Source organism: Salminus brasiliensis, chromosome 1 (genome assembly GCF_030463535.1).
Source record: "Salminus brasiliensis chromosome 1, fSalBra1.hap2, whole genome shotgun sequence".
In the NCBI taxonomy this organism is placed as follows: Eukaryota; Metazoa; Chordata; class Actinopteri; order Characiformes; family Bryconidae; genus Salminus; species Salminus brasiliensis.
In genome coordinates this window covers 1,046,412-1,067,469 of record NC_132878.1, presented here as the reverse complement: position 1 = coordinate 1,067,469, position 21,058 = coordinate 1,046,412, and the positions used below count along the sequence as shown (strand labels likewise).

The 21,058-nt window shown below is 43.1% G+C and overlaps 2 protein-coding genes across 2 annotated transcripts; both read right to left on the bottom strand.

Annotated features, from left to right (window-relative positions):
* Positions 1–2,376: 2,376 nt before the first annotated feature.
* On the bottom strand, positions 2,377–7,024 carry sat1a.2 (spermidine/spermine N1-acetyltransferase 1a, duplicate 2). Its single transcript, XM_072692668.1, has 6 exons — positions 6,782–7,024; positions 6,105–6,156; positions 5,645–5,728; positions 4,633–4,734; positions 4,457–4,497; positions 2,377–2,722 (listed from the first exon to the last, which is right to left on the bottom strand). Exons 1-6 carry the CDS (start codon positions 6,845–6,847, stop codon positions 2,555–2,557), a joined length of 513 nt encoding a protein of 170 aa, XP_072548769.1. The 5' UTR covers positions 6,848–7,024; the 3' UTR covers positions 2,377–2,554.
* A 6,731-nt stretch (positions 7,025–13,755) lies between these two features.
* On the bottom strand, positions 13,756–20,395 carry prdx4 (peroxiredoxin 4). The gene is made up of 7 exons (XM_072690240.1): positions 20,122–20,395; positions 18,998–19,115; positions 17,818–17,934; positions 17,104–17,226; positions 16,416–16,546; positions 13,983–14,017; positions 13,756–13,894 (listed from the first exon to the last, which is right to left on the bottom strand). Exons 1-7 carry the CDS (start codon positions 20,327–20,329, stop codon positions 13,844–13,846), a joined length of 783 nt encoding a protein of 260 aa, XP_072546341.1. The 5' UTR covers positions 20,330–20,395; the 3' UTR covers positions 13,756–13,843.
* Between the last annotated feature and the right edge of the window lie 663 nt (positions 20,396–21,058).

Here is a 21,058-nt window from a genome sequence, read left to right as displayed (position 1 = left end):
AGTGTATTACAGTCTGTCAGAATGAGCGTGTGGATCATATGATCATTATAGAGCATTATAGAGCGCCCCCTACGCTTCCTGTAGTGTATTACAGTCTGTCAGAATGAGCGTGTGGATCATATGATCATTATAGAGCATTATAGAGTGCCCCCTATGCTTCCTGTAGTGTATTACAGTCTGTCAGAATGAGCGTGTGGATCATATGAACATTATAGAGCATTATAGAGCGCCCCCTACGCTTCCTGTAGTGTATTACAGTCTGTCAGAATGAGCGTGTGGATCATATGAGCATTATAGAGCGCCCCCTACGCTTCCTGTAGTGTATTACAGTCTGTCAGAATGAGTGTGTGGATCATATGAACATTATAGAGCATTATAGAGCACCCCCTACGCTTCCTGTAGTGTATTACAGTCTGTCAGAATAAGTGTGTGGATCATATGATCATTATAGAGCACTGCAGGGGGTGGGGCTAAGCTGCTGAAGGCTGATTGGGTGGATATATATCAGTGAGGCGTCTTTTGTGACATCACCAGAACGCTGCATTTAGAACAGGCTGTATGCAGAGGCTGGGGGAGGGGGTGTCTCAGGGTTCTGTGCTAAAGGTCCGTTAGTCTGTAAAAGCAGATCTGCCCCACAGTCTGACTCAGCCTGAGCTGAGGGGAAATCACAGTTCCTGTATTTGAAGCAGATGGAGGTTTCACACAGACTCAGCCAGCCTGGAAAAGCCGGTTCAGACCAGCCATGAACTTCCTCAGTTTCACTGAACACACACCACCTGCTCCAGCACAGGCAGACTGGAGGGGCCGCAGATATACCAGCAGACAGACAGACGCATAGACAGATGGACAGATAGATAGATGAATAGACATATAGACAGATGCATAGATAGACAGGTGTGTGTATGTATGTATGTGTGTATATATATATATATATATATATATATATATATATATGTGTGTGTGTGTGTATATAGTTGGATGATGGACGGATAGATAAGACAGACCGTCAGACAGACAGATATGAGTTATGAATGTAAAGTGAATGATTAAGATGACTGAATAATGACTGAAACTTTTACCTTCTGCAAAAAGTAAAGTAAATCAGTAGTAAAGTGGAGATAGAAGGTTTTCCAGCAGCTGTACCTGATGTGGTTGTTGATCAACCCCAGGTGGACAGCCTCAGACTGTGGCGGGTTAATGAGGGTTAATGAGGGTTAATGACTGACAGCTTTTATTACTGAACTGTAGGAAACACACCTTCAGCTGCACTGAATGGAGCAGAGGTTCAGTCCGTCACCCACTGAGACTTTACCTTCTACTGCAGAGTTCAGCTCAGACACTGCCTCAGAACACTGCTCACAACTGATGTGCCTTTCTTTAGATATGAGGGCCAGACTGAGCTGGAGTGCCCATCGCCCCCTCAGTGTAACTGTTTACAGCTGACTGATTACAATGATATCTCTAATTATTATAATCAATAATAATTATTATAATCATTATCATTATTATTGATACTTTTACTTCTGCATTGTTCAAACCCTCACTTCTGATCTGGTCTTTTATTGAAAGTATGAGATAATAGTTATTAATAGTTTAATAGTTATTAATAGTTTAATAGTTATTAATGGTTTCTCTCCACTACCCTGCTGCCCGCTGTCCTGCCCCGGGGCCTCTGGTGCCTCGACTCATCCTCAGCTCACTGCAGGACTTCTGACTGTTTCCCTGCAGGACTTTATAATCCTCTCACTCACGCTTTCATTTTCTCTGAATCAACGCCACATTTATCATTTTATTTCTCTTAATTCAGTTCAGTTTTATTGTTGATTTTATTCCTGATTTGATTTTTATTATTCTGATCCGGTGTGGACCTGAGGAGGACGGCTGCTCTGTGACAACATTCGTTGTAAAAAGTCTAAATAAATTGAATTTGAATTGAATTGAATTGAATAGATATTTAGGGATTAAGGAAATGCTTGTTTCTGTAATTCACTGTCTCTGATTAAATACAAGTAGAACTGTGCAAAAGTTTTAGCCCCTTGTGTAAATCAGGGTGTAAAGCAGCTGATCTGCTTACCAAATCTCTGATGTTAGAATAAACACTAATAATAACACTCCTACAGAAAGTGGTGGAGGTTCTCCATCACTGTGTTCATCATTAGAACATCTCCAAAGTTCTCCTCATGGAGTCTAGTATTATTTAGAGTTCTCCTCAGATCAACACCTGGTTTGGTGGTGAATCAGGGCTTACACATCCTCCACGCTGTACTGATATATATATATATATATATATATATATATATATATATATATATACATATAGAAATAAAAATAATAAGAACTACCATTTATCCCCCGAACAAAGAGAAAAAACAAGAACATTATTAATAATATTTATTTATTATCCATCACTATCAGCAGTCAATAGTGAGTAATAAATTAGTAATAAAGAGTAAATGTGTATTTATTGGTTCTGAATTCAGAGAAATGGTTCAACTGAAAAGTAAACAGATGGTAAAAGGCAAGCTGAGTTTGCTTGGTGTCTGCGCCGGTCAGTCTACTTCGCCGACATTTTCAGCAGACTCTGCTTGCCGATCTCGAACAGTCTCCAGCCCTCCTCGTGCGAGAGGTCAGCAGCTCCACGCCGTTTGTAAAACTCGATGGACGTTTTGTTCCACTCGGCCACGATGAAGTGCATACTGCTGCAGCGACACTTCACTGCCGTCTGGAGGAAAAACACAGCATGAGATTACCACACGCTCGCTCTGACAGACTGTAATAAAGGTAAAGGTGCACGTATTTGTCACTGTACACTGTACAGCGAAATGTGTCCTCCACATTTAACCCATCTGGTAGTGAACACACACGGGGCAGTGAGTACACACACACCCAGAGCGGTGGGCAGCCAACTCCAGTGCCCGGGGAGCAGAGAGGGTAAAGGGCCTTGCTCAAGGGCCCAACAGTGGCAGCTTGCCGAGCCCGGGAATCGAACCCACAACCCTGTTATCGATAACCCGGCGCTCTAACCGCTGAGCCACCACTGCCTAATACACTACAGGAAGTGTAGGGGGCGCTCTCTAATGCTCTATAATGTTCATATGATCCACACGCTCATTCTGACAGACTGTAATACACTACAGGAAGCGTAGGGGGCGCTCTATAATGCTCTATAATGTTCATATGATCCACACGCTCATTCTGACAGACTGTAATACACTACAGGAAGCGTAGGGGGCGCTCTATAATGCTCTATAATGAGCATATGATCCACACGCTCATTCTGACAGACTGTAATACACTACAGGAAGCGTAGAGGGCGCTCTATAATGCTCTATAATGTTCATATGATCCACACGCTCATTCTGACAGACTGTAGTACACTACAGGAAGCGTAGGGGGCGCTCTATAATGCTCTATAATGTTCATATGATCCACACGCTCATTCTGACAGACTGTAGTACACTACAGGAAGCGTAGGGGGCGCTCTATAATGCTCTATAATGTTCATATGATCCACACGCTCATTCTGACAGACTGTAATACACTACAGGAAGCATAGGGGGCGCTCTATAATGCTCTATAATGTTCATATGATCCACATGCTCATTCTGACAGACTGTAATACACTACAGGAAGCATAGGGGGCGCTCTATAATGCTCTATAATGTTCATATGATTCACATGCTCATTCTGACAGACTGTAATACACTACAGGAAGCGTAGGGGGCGCTCTATAATGCTCTATAATGTTCATATGATCCACACGCTCATTCTGACAGACTGTAATACACTACAGGAAGCGTAGGGGGCGCTCTATAATGCTCTATAATGTTCATATGATCCACACGCTCATTCTGACAGACTGTAATACACTACAGGAAGCGTAGGGGGCACTCTGTAATGCTCTATAATGTTCATATGATCCACACACTCATTCTGGCAGACTGTAATACACTACAGGAAGCGTAGGGGGCGCTCTATAATGCTCTATAATGCTCATATGATTCACACGCTCATTCTGACAGACTGTAATACACTACAGGAAGTGTAGGGGGCGCTCTATAATGCTCTATAATGCTCATATGATCCACACGCTCATTCTGACAGACTGTAATACACTACAGGAAGAGTAGGGGGCGCTCTATAATGCTCTATAATGTTCATATGATCCACACGCTCATTCTGACAGACTGTAATACACTACAGGAAGTGTAGGGGGCGCTCTATAATGCTCTATAATGCTCATATGATCCACACGCTCATTCTGACAGACTGTAATACACTACAGGAAGCGTAGGGGGCACTCTATAATGCTCTATAATGTTCATATGATCCACATGCTCATTCTGACAGACTGTAATACACTACAGGAAGCGTAGGGGGTGCTCTATAATGCTCTATAATGCTCATATGATCCACACACTTATTCTAATACTAGATCTATGTGATGAAAACTTACTTCACTGAGACGCTTCAGGATTTCAGACCCGATTCCATAACCTGAAAAACACCAATAGTGATTTACACTCCAACTGTGAACTACTTAACGCTATGAGTGTTTAATAAAGTGAGTTAAATGTAATATATGACTTGGAATTAAATGGGAAATTGAATGAAATAATCAGCCAGAAATACCTCTGAACTCCTTCATGACGTAGAAATCCTCCAGGTAGAGCAGCTTTCCGATCCAGGGGTCGTAAGTAAAGTAGTACATGGCAAAGCCGACCACTCTATAACCTGCACACGAGATGAATCACACAGTTTCAACAGAGCGTTCACATTCAACACTAACAAACAGCAATACTTCAGTACTACAGTGGGGTTTGATCACAGTGGAGGAGAAGGGAAGCAGACGTCTGAAGCTCTACTAAAAGCTCCTCACAGAAAGTTCTTCACCTAATGGTGATGAAGACGCTGCCTGATGCCTGAGACACGGTTCTACCAGAGTTCTGAGAAGAGTTCGGCTCTAGAACCTGCTTTTAAAATCAGATCATTAAAATGGTGGAGGGATACATGCTGCAGGGTGTAGTGCAGCTACAGAAAGTAGTCCCTAAAGAGAACTGCATTAGTTCAGATTCTCTATTCACTATTTTACCTTCATCATCATCATCATCATCATTCCATATAAAACTCCACCACAGTACAGAGATCAGAGTGGGTCAGTTTCTCTACAGTGAAGCTCAGTTTCACACCGAACCCCCGACTCTGAATAAACTCTTCTCACAGGCTGAGTAATGGAGTAATGGTGGAGTTTCCCTTTAATATGGAAAGTTATTACAGTTAAAGGTGTCTCTGGATGTTTTACTGACTCCTTCATTCCTTCATTAGTCAGAATCAGGAATGTAAACTGGAGGGTTGTTTATATGTGTCTCAGAGTGTGTGTGTGTGTGTGTGTGTGTGTGAGCCATACGCATCAGGTGACTGGATCACTGTGGAGCCTCGCGTGTCGTCCTTTATTTGACCCCTGAGCTGAAGTGCAACTTTGTCTTGGGTGAAAAAGTGTGTGGTGTGTGTTTCAAATTTGCAGCCAGTTTAGCCCAAACACGGTCGATTGGTGGTAACAGGTAGTATTACATCTAAATAAGCAAATCTCAGACACTAATACCTAAGGTGTGTGTGTGTGTGTGTGTGCCGAAGGTAAACTTGCCCTCTATAGTCTGTTTATCCTCAGGTACCTCCGCCACCACACAGTGGTAGAATGGATGCTCTCCAAAACCGTCCTCCAGCAGCTCTGCATGAACACACACACACACACACACACACACACACACACACACAGTCATATAAACAACACAATTGTGATTATTACTCAAAATACACAGAATACATAAATTCAGGAAATGGAATAATACTATAGACATACAGTAGAGTGTGTATATATATAATTATATAATCATAGACACATATGTCATGTTGAATGTGCCTCTGTTTTTGGACAGGCTGAACACACTGTAGAGCAGCAGACAGTGGCTAAGTGAGCTGCCAGCCAATCAGAGCGCAGGAGGCGAGACTGTGTATCAGTGCAGACTGGGGGGGAAAGGTTGTCTGAATATGGTGGAATGAAGCTCTGTGTGAATACAGGTGGGGCTGGTGGGCTGTTATCTGACCTTTCTCGGTCAGCACGACCTGTTCTTCCATTTCCTCAAACTTCGCAAGTTCCTGAAGATAAAGAGAGACAGAGGAGATGAGACGTCTGAGAAAAAAAATATTTAAATGCTTCATTTATGTCTTTCATCCTATTATGATATATGTGTGTGTATGTGTGTGTGTTTAGAAATTGACCAAAAAAAAGGTCAACACTTATAATTTCTATAATAAATAATATGATTCATATTTCTATAATTAAAAACATTTCATTTTTAACTCACATAAAAGGAAAAAAAATCCCCCTTTCCTGTAAAGTTGACAGTTTTTGAGATACATGGTTTTGTTCCATTAACAGTATATCGTCAGCCACGCAAAACCTTTGTATCTCCAGAACAGCAGCAGCTTTACAGGAGCAGGAAAAAGCCTTCTGAAGTTTTTATTCCAGGTTATGTTGGAGCATTTCTATTGGTCCGTTCATCATCAAGTTCTGATACAGTTTAAAGAACAACTGTCAAGTGAGGATACATGTATATATTATATATAAATCAGTTTATTTACCTCATTATTTATTAAGTATTGTTCTATATCAATGTCAATATGTTATATCAATATGTTCTAAGTTGTGACAGTGTCATTTATATAATATTTAAATATGTTAATATATATAAATGCTGTATGTTAAAGGCGGTTCTGGTACCTTTATGAGTCGCAGTATGTGTGGGACGTCGCTGGGTTCTGCGTTGCGTAAAATAAACTGGGCCATTTTCTTCTCTTGCTCTTCTTGCCTTTCTTCTTCAGTCCTCGGTACGTGAATAGAAGCAGGATGTGTTTCTTCATTCGGCCCAAGGGTTCCGACCCCCAGCAGCGAGCTCACTGACCACCAGAGCGGGTCCGGACTGCATGCAGACAGCACTGGGCCTCTCTCACACTCACACACACTCTTATACACCGCCAGCAGGGCCGTCACTTCACAGCAGCTCCGCCTCCTGACGCAATTCCCGGTTCCCTAAGCGCTCACACACACACACACACACACACACACACAGTCCACTCAGAGTGACTCATTCTTATCCTGTTCTGCCCAGTAAAAGCAGGTTTAACAGTCATACAGGATTATGTCACGTTTCAGTTTCATTTGTGTGTGACTGTGTGTGTGTGTGTGTGTGTGTGTGTGTATTACTCATGTTGTGGGGACTGATTACGCAGTCATGGGGACTTGGCTTGACAGCAAGGCAGAAAGCAAGTCCCCATAATGTACATCATTACATTTTGAGGGTTAGTCAAGTAGTAGGTTAGAATAAGGTTAGATTAAGGTTTAGGTTAGATTAAGGTTAGATTAAGGTTTAGGTTAGATTAAGGTTAGATTAAGGTTAGATTAAGGTTTAGGTTAGATTAAGGTTTAGGTTAGATTAAGGTTAAGGTTAGATTAAGGTTTAGGTTAGATTAAGGTTAGATTAAGGTTTAGGTTAGATTAAGGTTTAGGTTAGATTAAGGTTAGATTAAGGTTTAGGTTAGATTAAGGTTAAGGTTAGATTAAGGTTAAGGTTAGATTAAGGTTTAGGTTAGATTAAGGTTTAGGTTAGATTAAGGTTAGATTAAGGTTTAGGTTAGATTAAGGTTAAGGTTAGATTAAGGTTAAGGTTAGATTAAGGTTTAGGTTAGATTAAGGTTTAGGTTAGATTAAGGTTAGATTAAGGTTTAGGTTAGATTAAGGTTTAGGTTAGATTAAGGTTTAGGTTAGATTAAGGTTAGATTAAGGTTTAGGTTAAATTAAGGTTAGATTAAGGTTTAGGTTAGATTAAGGTTAGATTAAGGTTTAGGTTAAATTAAGGTTAGATTAAGGTTAAGGTTAGATTAAGGTTTAGGTTAGATTAAGGTTTAGGTTAGATTAAGGTTAGATTAAGGTTTAGGTTAGATTAAGGTTTAGGTTAGATTAAGGTTTAGGTTAGATTAAGGTTAGATTAAGGTTTAGGTTAAATTAAGGTTAGATTAAGGTTTAGGTTAGATTAAGGTTAGATTAAGGTTTAGGTTAAATTAAGGTTAGATTAAGGTTAAGGTTAGATTAAGGTTTAGGTTAGATTAAGGTTAATAAATCATCTTTAAGAAATAAAGAAACCAGTGTTTATCTGTGTGAAGTCCTTTGAAGTCATAGAGACGCAACTTTGTGTGTGTGTGATTGTTTTTCACAAAACTGGACCTCAGAGTGATGGCAGAGGGTGGTCTGATAAGACCTGGTCTGATAAGTGCTGTACAACATGGACCAACATTTCTGATCCGCAGTGGCTCCACTTCCCAACTTCCAGGACTTCCAGGACGTGCTGGAGCCTGTGCTTGGCCAGTCTGGAAAAGACGTTCAGTTTACATTAGAGGGTGACCTCACTTCCGGTTTCCTCAGGAACTGTTCATGTCCACGTCAGAACTCTCAGATCGCTTCTCTTGGCCACAATGACCAGAGGTACTGTATGGACAAAAGTATTGGGACACCTGATCATTCATTGTTTTGTTTGTTTTTTTTAATCAAGGGTATTAAAAGAGTTTCTCCTGCTTCTGCTGGAGTAACTGTCTCTACTGTCCAGAGAAGAAGACTTTCTACTAGATTCTGGAGGAGGAGCATTGCTGTGAGGATTTGATTGAAGGTCAGGATGTTGGATGATGATCACTACCCCAACTCATCCCATCCAAAAGTACTGGATGGAGCTCCTCCACCATCATTCCAGAGAACACAGCTCCTCCACTACTCCACAGCTCCTCAATGCTGGGGGGCTTTATACCCCTCTAGCCCACACCTGGCATTATTAGGCAGCATGGAGCCAATAGGGTCATGATGTTGATCTGCTCCAGAGAGTCCTATTCTATTGGCAGTACTTCTTCTCTACAGGGACTAGACAAGCTGTGTGTGTGCATTTGCACATCTGTGTCAGCAATGGGTGCAGCTTAAAGTAGCTGAATGTGTTCATTAAAAGGGGTGTCCACAAACATTTGGACTCTTTGACTTTCAGGGGTGTGTGAAAGCTTAGAAGCGAGTCTAGATCCCAAACGTGTGAAAAAGCCTTACACGAAAATCTGGAATGTGGACTTTAATCACGTCTGATTGAATGTTGTACCTGTGGAGCGGAGGGAGGGGCTTATCAGGGAAAGATGGGTCTTTGGCCCAAACACTGTGGAGGACACTGTGTGTGCATATACGGTCCTATATCATAATCCCGTATGGGTCTACTGCCTCTGTATGAAACGAGGCTGTGAGGAAGGACAGAGCCGAGATCAGATGATGTCCAGGGGGGAACCGCTCAGCAGGAGGACCACCACAGCAACCACACCGGTCTGCAGCTGGAGGAGAAATAGATTGGGGCGTAAACAGCCGGCTCAGCTCAGCCAGTCGGGGCAGGAGGGTAACAGGTCCTGTTTGAAGAAGCAGAACTTCAGCAGAATCTTCTCTGTCCTCAGTGCTCAGCTTTGTGTGCTACAGAAACACAGCCGAAGCTAATGCTAACAACACACCCACTACCGACTTCATTTTAAATAAAATCATTTAAAATAAATACATTAATGTAGCCATTTATTCCCCCTTTTACCCTAAATAAGTTTGATGTTTGGTCTGAGGTTTGCTCCTTTAGTTTAGCATTAAAGCTATGAGGCTAATGTAGCTAGCAAGTAATCTGACCAACAACTAGTATGGTATAGTGCTAACTGCCTTACTATTAAACTGCTGTAGGCTGAATGGGTGGGGCTAATCTGCTGTAGGCTGAATGGGTGGGGCCAATCTGCTGTAGGTTTAATGGGTGGGGCTAATCTGCTGTAGGGTGAATGGGTGGGGCCAATCTGCTGTAGGTCGAATGGGTGGGGCTAAACGGCTGTAGGCTGAATGGGTGGGGCTAAACTGCTATAGATGGAAGGCGTGGGGCTAAACTGCTGTGGGCTGAATGGGTGGGGCTAATCTGCTGTAGGTTTAATGGGTGGGGCTAATCTGCTGTAGACTGAGTGGGTGGGGCTAATCTGCTGTAGGGTGAATGGGTGGGGCTAATCTGCTGTAGGGTGAATGGGTGGGGCTAATCTGCTATGGACTGATTGGGCTAATCTGCTATGAGTTTGAGCTGGACTTTCATCTGAGCAGCCTGTAGGCACACTTTCCCATCATGCTTCAGTCCTGGACCCTGTCACCTGCTCTTTATTACAGTAGCAGTACGAGGCCGTGCTGTCTCAGCAGGCCCTGCATGTTCCACTGGAGCTTATCACTTTACTCGCTGATAGCAGATCTAAGGGCCTGATTGGACGGGAGTGTATTGGATTGGCTGTTCTGGCTGAGTCTGTTAGGCTGACTCAGCACTCAGACACTGTGTCCAAAAGTTCATTAAAACAAATCTGAACAATTAAATTAATATTTAGAAACATTATTCATCCAAACCAGCAGACTACAACACCCTACAAATCACTAGAGATTTCATAGCAACCACCTAACCATTGTGACCACCTAGCAACCACTCAGCAGCACACAAGCAATTGCCTTAAGAACTGCCCACCATGTACCTGGGACACCACTGAAACCACATAGTAGCATCCTAACAACCATCTAGAAACATCCTAACACCTAGCAACCACCTGGGACACCAGTGGAACTACCTAGCTACCACTTACCTACCCTAGCAACCACTGGAGTCACTACTGCAACCACCTAGTGAACACCTGGGACACCTGGGACACAAGTAGCATCTATCAGCACCCTATCAACCCTCTAGGATACAATAGCAACTACTTAACAACACCCTAGCAACCATCTAGGACACCATTGCAAACACTTCATATTAGCCATCTGGGATACAATGGCAAACACATAGCAGCACCCTAACTACCACCTGGGATAAAATAGCAACTGCCCAGTGACATCATAACCACAAAGCAACCACCTGCCACAATATTGTAACCACCTAGCAGCACCCTACCAACCACCTAGCACTACCGAACAAACCACCTAGCAGCACCCTACCAACCACCTAGAACCACCGAACAAACCACCTAGCAGCACCCTACCAACCACCTAGAACCACCGAACAAACCACCTAGCAGCACCCTACCAACCACCTAGCAGCAGTTATTGATTTTAGATCAGTTTGATCAGTACAGTGTTTTTTCTCAGCAGCTTCACACAAAGCCAGATTCAGAAACAGCAGACTGAGAGATCTCACACACACACACACACACACACACACACACACACACACACACACCCATCTGTGTGTGTAAGGAATTCCCAGTCCGAGTGTGAGGGCAATGATCCACTCTGACTCACTTCCTGGCAGTCAGACCCTGAGATCTGTTTGAACAGCTCTGCACCTGCAGACAGCATAATTATTACTAATCATTAATAATCATTACTAATCATTAATATTCATAAATAATCATTAATAAACCTCTTTTATGTGTAGAAATATCTCCTGAGACCAACAGGAGGATGATCTCAGCTTCACTAACTGAAGGTCATATTAGTGCAGGAGTCTCTGCACAGGAGAGCAGTGCACCCCCACGCCAGAGTTCAGCCCAGGGGTCTGACTTACCCTCTGGGAGCTATGTGAGCGGTCCAGGCTGAGGGGGGGGTGATGGTTTGGGGGATGCTGGTATCAAATCTCACGCTGGTTGTGCTGAAGCTGGAATCATGTATGATCTGTTTTCCAGAACATTCCGTTCCTTTTCCCCAGTGTTTGGACCCCTGCTTGTTCTGGTCAGTGGAAACTAACAGCCCACCCGGGACAAAGCGCTTAACCCCCAACTGCTGCAGGAGTGCGGAACGCAGCTGGAGCGGGAACACAGCCAGCGGAGTGAGGGAGCAGTAAACCCAGGCCTGAGGGCTCCTTCATTCTACTGTGGTTATATAAATAACAGTAAAGCAACCTGCAATGACCAGCCATAACATTAAAACCACCTGCATCATATTAATATATCACACCACCACAACAGATCTGACCCGTCGAGGCATGGACTCCACGAGACCTCTGAAGTCCTGTAAGTTATGAGGTGGGCGGAGCCTCCATGAGCATCAATGACCCTGTCGCTGGTTCACTTGTTCTTCCTCAGAGCACATTTGGTAGGTACTGGCCACTGCATACCGGGAACACCCACAACACCTGCCTGATGTTTTTGGGATGTTCTGACCCGGTCACCTATAACATCTTGGCAGGAGCTACTGGAACCAGATCATCAAGTGTTCTTCACTTCACATGGGAGTGGTTTTAATATTATGGGTGATTGTGGTCTCCCTGCTTTTTTTCTTTTATTATTTTATATTATTCATTTATTTATATTATTATTTTATTATTGGTCAGAACCAATGAGCAGTGGAAGGCTGCTCGATACACTGTCAGCTATTCATTACAGTGACTGATGTTCACAACACAGGTATCTCAGAAGGCTGCAGTATGCAAATGAGACAAATGGCTTTGTGTTCTGGAGCAAATTACATCATCTCTATTACCCCCCATATCAAAGCCATGATCAGACCACGGTTAGGAAGCTGTGCTCTGACTGAAGTAAGACTGAACCAACCACCAAGCAGCACCCTACCAACCAGCTGGGATACAAATAGAACCACCTTGCAACACCATAGCAACCACTTGTATATAGGAAACATATTTATGTAGTTATTATATTATAGATTAAACTATAATCAACTGTTATTGATTTTAGATCAGTTTGATCAGTACAGGGTTTCTTTCAGCAGCTTCACACAAAGCCAGATTCAGTAACAGCAGACTGAGACACACACACACACACACACACACACACACAATCACAATCACACTCTGATTGAAGTAAGACTGGGTTTAATAATGCAGATGTTGTAGCTGTGGGACAGATTCTGCAGAGCTGTGGAGGACTGTTTACTTTCTGTTTAAATTAAAATGATCATTTTTTGAGATGAATTAAAACAGTGGAAGTGTCCTGAAGGGTGACCTGGCTGAGGGGCGACCTGGCTGAAGGGTGACCTGGCTGAGGGGCGACCTGGCTGAGGGGCGACCTGGCTGAGGGGCGACCTGGCTGATGGTGAGAAAGGAAGAACTGTGTGGATCCTAAATGTGGAGAAACAGTGACATCTGGTGTTCAGAGGTGGAAGCAGTGCTATCTCACTGAAAGCTCCGTCAGTCTGTATGCTCGAGTCTGCAGTCAGACCTAGCCCTAGTGAAGCTGAACAGATGAAGATGGTTTTACATATGAACTTGTGTGTTAAGTTTAGTTCTAAAATCTGATTGGCTAAGCTGTGTTTAATAATGCATATACAGACGTCTGACCGCACACGTCCATTTAATAGTGTGCTGCTTTATTAAGTTATTAAAAGCAACAGTGCCATTTAATACAATAATTATTAATGATAATAATAACAATAAAAAAATATATTATTAAATATATATAAAATAATCTATTATTGTGGTTGCACATTGCAACAGGACACCAGAGGGAGCTCTGCTAGAACACAGTGGTAAAAACAAAGGATCAGGACTGAATCAGGATTAAAACAGCTCTGATTCATTAACATATAAAGTCTGAGGCTGGATATCAATAATGATCAATTAGTAAATGATTGGTTATGATTTGTGTTACTGGATTATATTCTGCAGGCCGTGTGTGAGTGATTTCACATCACTGATAAAAACAAAGAATAATAAAAGGCTGAACGTGACGCAGTTCTATCAAAACCCTCCGTTTATTCTGTGTTATTTTACACACAACTACAAACCTCAACACACACACCCCCACACACACGCTCTGACACTCAGTTCAGCTTGTCGAAGTATTTCAGCTTTCCGGAGGGGTCAGGAATGATCTGCAGGAAGAGAGAGTGGAGAGATTAGAGGGTTAGTTTGACAGACACACACACACACACACACACACACACTATTATGAGGACTCACCGTGTCGCTGCCAGGCTTCCAGCCAGCTGGACAAACTGTTAACAAACAAACAAACAGAGAGAAATGTAATACCACTATACACTACACCTTCGCTTAAGACTATATAAATACAGTGGGGGAAAAAGTATTTAGTCAGTCACCAATTGTGCAAGTTCTCTCACTTAAAAAGATAAGAGAGGCTGTAATTGACATCATAGGTAGACTCAACTATGAGATACAAAATGAGAAAAACAATCAGAAAATCACATTGTCTGATTTTTAAAGAATTTATTTGTAAATAATGGTGGAAAATAAGTATTTGGTCAATAACAAAAGTTCGTCTCAATACTTTGTTATATATCCTTTGTTGGCAATGACAGAGGTCAAACGTTTTCTGTAAGTCTTCACAAGGTTGGCTCACACCGTTGCTGGTATGTTGGCCCATTCCTCCATGCAGATCTCCTCTAGAGCAGTGATGTTTTGGGGCTGTCGGCGGCAACACGGACTTTCAATTCCCTCCAAGGGTTTTCTATGGGGTTGAGATCTGGAGACTGGCTAGGCCACTCCAGGACCTTCTTACGAAGCCACTCCTTTGTTGCCCTGGCAGTGTGATTGGGATCATTGTCATGCTGAAAGACCCAGCCACGTTTCATCTTCAATGCCCTTGCTGATGGAAGGAGGTTTGCACTCAAAATCTCACAATACATGACCCCATTCATTATTTCATGTACACGGACCAGTCGTCCTAGCTCTTTTGCAGAGAAACAGCCCCAAAGCATGATGTTGCCACCCCCATGCTTCACAGTTGGTGTGGTGTTCTTTGGATGCAACTCAGCATTCACTCTCCTCCAATCACAGCGAGTTGTGTTTGTACCAAACAGTTCTACTTTGGTTTCATCTGACCATAAGACATTCTCCCAAAACTCTTCCAGAACATCCAAATGCTCTCTAGCAAACTTCAGACGGGCCGGATATGTACTGGCTTAAGCAGGGGAACACGTCTGGCACTGCAGGATCTGAGTCCCTGGCGGCGTAGTGTGTTACTGACGGGAGCCTTTGTAACGTTGGTCCAGCTTTCTGCAGGTCATTCACTCGGCCCCCCGTGTGGTTCTGGGATTTTTGCTCATCGTTCTTGTGATCATTTTGACCCCACGGGCTGAGATCTTGCGTGGAGCCCTGATGGAGGGAGATTAGCAGTGGTCTTGTAGGTCTCCCATTTTCTGATTATTGCTCCACAGTAGATTTCTTCACACCAAGCTGCTGCCTATTGCAGATTCAGTCTTCCAGCCTGGTGCAGGTCTACAGTTCTGTTTCTGGTGTCCTTCCACAGCTCTTTGGTCTTCACCATAGTGGAGTTTGGAGTGGGACTGTTTGAGGTTGTGGGCAGGTGTCTTTTATACTGTTAACCAGTTCAAACAGGTGCCATTAATACAGGTAATGAGTGGAGGACAGAGAAGCCTCTTAAAGAGGAAGTTACAGGTCTGTGACAGACAGAAATCTTGCTTGTTTGTAGGCGACCAAATACTTATTTTCCACCATTATTTACTAATAAATTCTTTAAAAATCAGACAATGTGATTTTCAGAATGTTTTTCTCAGTTTGTCTCTCATAGTTGAGTCTACCTATGATGTCAATTACAGACCTCTCATTTTTTTAAGTGAACTTGCACAATTGGTGACTGACTAAATACTTGTTTTCCCCCACTGTATATATTTACACAAATATGATTAGTAAATGCAACCTGTCGGTCAGTGTGGGAGAATTCATTGGTTTACCCTGACGGCCACTGGAAGCTAATGTGGCTGCTGGTCCAGTAACCTCGTTTTGCTCAGACAGTGACGAGTTTCTCTGGCTGCTCATTTCTTATTGTACTGAATTTTCCTTTTCCTTGTATGATTCCATGTATTGGTGTTTTGTTGTTTTGATGTGTAGCGTTTCATCTCCCAGTGCATCTGATACATTTCCATATTGTGTAAATTCAGGAACAATCACGGTGTGGTTGTACGAGTAATAAAATATGAGGATTATGAGGACATTTAAGGGACATCATTATTAACTATAAGTGCATAAAATATCAATACACAATCCATTAAAATATCTGTCTGGACATTCTTAAATCACATCACACAGATATAATATATAGAGACCTCTGGTGTATTTTACTGTAGTGTTTTTATATTATATGTTATAGAATATGTATATGATATATTATGCAGCAGAAATATGCTGCAGTGTGTGTGTGTGTCAGTGATTTTACTCCACATCACTCACTAACCCTTTAAAAAACACTGGACTGATTTATGAATACAGTCAAAAATCATATTAAATAAATGAGCCAACATTTAAAGCCCATTAGGGTTCTCTGCAGGCCGGGTTACAGTGGCACTATTATAATTAACTGTAAGTATGTATAAGCGTGTGTGTGTGTGTGTGTGTGTGTGTGTGTGTGTGTACCTTCTCCGTGTTTGTCTGTGTACTGGAAGGCCTGCACCAGTCTGAGTGTTTCGTCTACAGAGCGTCCGACCGGCAGGTCGTTCATAGTGATCTGACGAAGTGTTCCCTTATCATCAATGATGAACAAACCCCTGATAAACAAACAAACACAGACATAAACAAACAAACAAATCAATCAATCAATCGATCTGATTTCTAACTGTTCTGAGATCTGTTAAAACCCCTTCCCAGACTCCTCTGCATCTCCACCCTTCTTTCTGAATGCCTCAGAGAGCTCTCTGGATCTGACCATGCTGATCTTCTTCACCCCTCACTTCAACCATCAGGAGGAGACCAGACTAAACGTCAGAGGTTTAAATCAGACTCCAGACTCCTCCAGAATCATCCTCTCCAACCATGATCTGATCATCTGCAGCTGATCTTCTGCTCCTGACTCTGATTCTACACATTAGAAGGAGTGATAAATGTGGGGGGTGAACTTTCTCCTCACAGGAAAATTATATTTCTATTCATTCTGTTTAATAAATGATGATTAAAGATGTTTCTTCAGGTGTGAGAGTTCAGTCAGATCACCTCCATCTCTCAGAGAAGATCAGATGAAGATCTTCAGACCTGCAGAGCTTTAAATATGATCAGAAATGCAGAGGGTTTATGGGGTGTCCTTAGTTTTTCACATGACAATCCCTACCTGAGTGTGTGTCCCTGGTCCTCCAGGTAGACGCCATAGTCCTTGGCAATCTGGTGTGTGAGGTCAGACAGAAGGGGGATTTTCATTGGTCCGAGACCTCCCTGCTTCCTGGGAGTGTTGATCCTGATGATGACCAGAGAGCACACACACACACACACGCACACACACACACACACACACACTTACTTCTCAAAGTAGGGAAAGAGACAAGTATATATTACACAGACACACTAACTGTCCAAATGTTTATGGACACCTTTCTAATAAATGCATTCAGCTACTTTAAGCTGCACCCATTGCTGACACAGATGTGCAAATGCACACACACAGCTTGTCTAGTCCCTGTAGAGGAGAAGTACTGCCAATAGAATAGGACTCTCTGGAGCAGATCAACATCATGACCCTATTGGCTCCATGCTGCCTAATAATGCCAGGCATGGGCTAGAGGGCCACAGCATTGAAAGCAGTGGAAGAACTGTGTTCTCTGGTGGTGGGATGAGTTGGGGGTGGTGATCAATCATTACATATCATAACATTCTGACCTCACTAACATTCTTGTTGCTGAATGCAATCAAATCACAGCAAAGCTCCTCCAAAATCTAATAGCAAGCCTTCTTCCCTGGAAAGTAGACTCTTTAATACCCTAGAACTGCCTGTGTGTGTAAGTGTGTGTGTGTGTGTGGGTGGGAGGGGGGCGTGTGTATTTGTCCTCACCATGCCAGGTGTGTGAACTGCGAGTCGACGGAACAGGCCACCACGTCTGCGTTTATAGCGTGGAACTCGTGCACTCGGTCACTGAAGGCGATGATCTCAGTGGGGCACACGAACGTACTGGTAAACACAGAGGAACACTGGGTTAATCATCAATCCAGCACCAGAATCACCGAGCACGGGTTTACAGACATTCACCACAGTTCAGACGCCACGGTTACGGTTACAGTCCCCCTTACCAATTTACATATTAAAGGGGTGCTCTCAGCCGTGGCCAGTGGGACCATTCTTTACTGATCAATTCTGTAGTCCTGATACACAGGATACATTTGGCTGGTATTCTGGCTACTGACTCAGACCACAGTTTATACACAGATGAATCAAAACATTAAGACCACTCCCATGTGGTATCAGAGCTAGGATTTCAGCATAGAGAGTCCTGGCTATCCCGTCAGAGTGGAACCAATGGAGGTTCTACTGCGGCACAAGCACAGAAATCTCCACCGAGAGCCCTTCCAGCTTCAAGTACGGCTCGGCTCGACCCGCCCCGCCATCCTTTAAGATCCACGGAAGACGAGCGTCCAGACTTTTTACTGTCCTGCACCGAAGTGGAGGAACGAACTTCCCCTGGGTGTCTGAACAGCAGAGTCCAACACTCACTGTCCTCAAACCCAGACTGAAGACCCTCCTCTTCTGAGAGGACTTGGGTGAATAGCAGAGTATTATGGTCTCCATACTGACTTGTGTTTAGTAGAGTCTAAGATTAGAGGGGTCTGTGGGACTCCGATATAAACTAGCAAAAGATATTTTCTGAGTAACAGTGAAGCTCTTCTGTAATTCTCTCTGGATAACACACAGTGCTGCGCCCCCTGCTGTTTAGGCAACTGCGTAGCTGCAGACCGGTAGCTGCCCATGCAGACTCCTGTCCACTGTCTCCTCTAATGAATACACAACTGTCTAAACTGGATCTCGAAATGATAGAAGAACACGGTCCGGTCCGATTATTGGCATACATGACATTATAATGTGACTAATGAGGTCAGAATGTGACACGACAGGATATTACAGAACACACAAAGGCCAGAACGCCCCTTTATTAACTCCTACTGAGCGTCGTTCACCTTTCTGCTCCATCAGTGCTGTATTTACAAGCCAGGAACGCAGCCTGGCGCTGCACACTCACAAGTCTAGAGGGTAGAAGAAGAAGACCAAGTATTTGCCCTTGTAGTCGGACAGTTTCAGCTCCTTAAACTCTCCATTGATGACGGCTGTTCCCTCCCAGTGTGGGGCAGGCTTGGAGACTGCAACAGGACAGAAATCACACACATACAGTTCAGATAGGAAAGCTGTGCACACTTATTACACCAATATCACTGTATAGGGGAAAGTGAGAGCAGGCAGCGCAAGAGTCACTTCACTGGATTTTAACCCTTTCATGCTTGGTGTGCACACGGATGGTTGATTTGAGGCCTTTTTCTTGGTAAAGCATAGGTTAGTATCATGAACTAGCATCATGTGACTTCATCATGAAGCATATTAATGTAATATAAGGCTCAATGTTAAACTGTATAATGTTTAAAATGTTGTTTTTATGCTCCTCTGAATAAAATGTCAAACTTCTGTGATTTTTAAACTAATGCATAACCAGGGTTAATATAGACCAATGCACTCATGCCAACCCATGTGATCAATTAAGACAAGTCTAGCAATGCTATTGCACAGAAAAGGAGGAAAAGGCTCATGCAAAACACTACACAGCTGCTGTCATATAAAATACTGCACCATCCAACCTGAAAATGAGCTGTTTTACTCGCTTAATGCATAAATAAAGCACACACGTCCATTAAAGTGTTAATCTGCTGCAGCCCAAACATGACGTGGGATTAGCAGCTGTCAGGATGAGACAGGTTTGCTCTAATTTTAACAAAACGTCGCAATAAACAGAGAGAACTGCTTTCCAAAGAGTGTAGGAGTCATTAAGCACACTTTTTGGGTGGTAGAATACACGATTTTACCCCCTATTTTGCAGCCTGTGCTGATTTAACACACGCTAGCAGCTGGCTAACTACCTTAGCCTGTTTCCTATTGACACACCGCATCTATGCTAAGCTAAGCTAAGCTAAGATAGGCTGCGCTGCGCTGGCACGGACAGCTGCTGCCCGCTCAGAAGAGCAGTTAAGTGTCTAAAAACGCTAAAATCAGCACAAATGTTTGACTTTTGGTGCTTAAAGCATAGAAGCGAATGTCCTTGTGGAGTAGCGACAGTGCAGCCCGAGGAAATACAGAGGGGTTTCAAACAGCCCGCACTCTTCGCCTTGCTGAGGTGCAGCGAGTGGTCGGAGACGGGTACGCGGGAAGCCTCGCCGGGGTAGACGTGTCCTCCGGCGTAGTTGTAACACTCCCGGTCCCTCTTCCCGTCTCCAGCGTCTCCCGCTGCCGCACGCAGGAGGAGGAGCGCCGCGCAGGACACGCCGAGAAGCGCTTTGGTCAGTCGGCTGCACCGCCGGACGTCCATGCTGAGAGCTGCGAGTCACACGTCTTTCTCCGGCCGAGGAGGAGGGTCTGAAGCTGGGCGAGGGTTCGCGCACTCACCGCTGCTGGAGTTCATTCGCTGGATGGAGGGAAACTGGTGGAGAGGTGGGTCGACAGATTTAAAGAAGCAGTGTCGAAATACGACCAAATATCAACAACATAAACATAAATAATATATAATATATATAGTAAAATAAGGGATTTTTTATTTGTACATTTCATTATAGCTGATTATTGCATTTATTTTTGTTTCACTGTTGTGTTCATGCACACATTCACATTATTTAACATTAAAATCAGACGATTTTTAACACATTAACCCAAATTTAAATGTTAAACATGTGTGAATCGTGTTTGTATGAAAATGTATTCCATTGTACTTCCATTGTTTATAAAATGACGTCATTAAATATCTAATAGATATTATATATATTTCTTTGTACAGTTGAACAAAACTTGTACAATATTAATGTAATGTATCTTATAACAATCTAAACGACTTGTTTATCCTGTCGTAATCTAGATTAATTATCTAAATGAATAATTATTATAGATATAATTGATCTGCATGGTTCTAAAAGCAGGTTCTAGAGCCGAGCTCTTCTCAGAACTCTGGTAGAACAGTGTCTCAGGCATCAGGCAGCGTCTTCATCACCATTAGGTGAAGAACTTTCTGTGAGGAGCTTTTAGAGGTCCAGGGCTTCTCCTCGCC

Coding starts and splice junctions, on each gene's coding strand:
- sat1a.2 (XM_072692668.1), bottom strand. CDS start 6,847: ATGGCCCAGTTTATTTTACGCAACGCAGAACCCAGCGACGTCCCACAC. Junction 4,498..4,632: donor CGTCATGAAGGAGTTCAGAG/GTATTTCTGGCT, acceptor GGTGTTTTTCAG/GTTATGGAATCGGGTCTGAA. Junction 2,723..4,456: donor TCCTGAAGCGTCTCAGTGAA/GTAAGTTTTCAT, acceptor TTTTTCCTCCAG/ACGGCAGTGAAGTGTCGCTG.
- prdx4 (XM_072690240.1), bottom strand. CDS start 20,329: ATGGACGTCCGGCGGTGCAGCCGACTGACCAAAGCGCTTCTCGGCGTG. Junction 19,116..20,121: donor GCACCTCAGCAAGGCGAAGA/GTGCGGGCTGTT, acceptor GTCCTGTTGCAG/TCTCCAAGCCTGCCCCACAC. Junction 14,018..16,415: donor CACAGACAAACACGGAGAAG/GTACACACACAC, acceptor GTTTGTTAACAG/TTTGTCCAGCTGGCTGGAAG.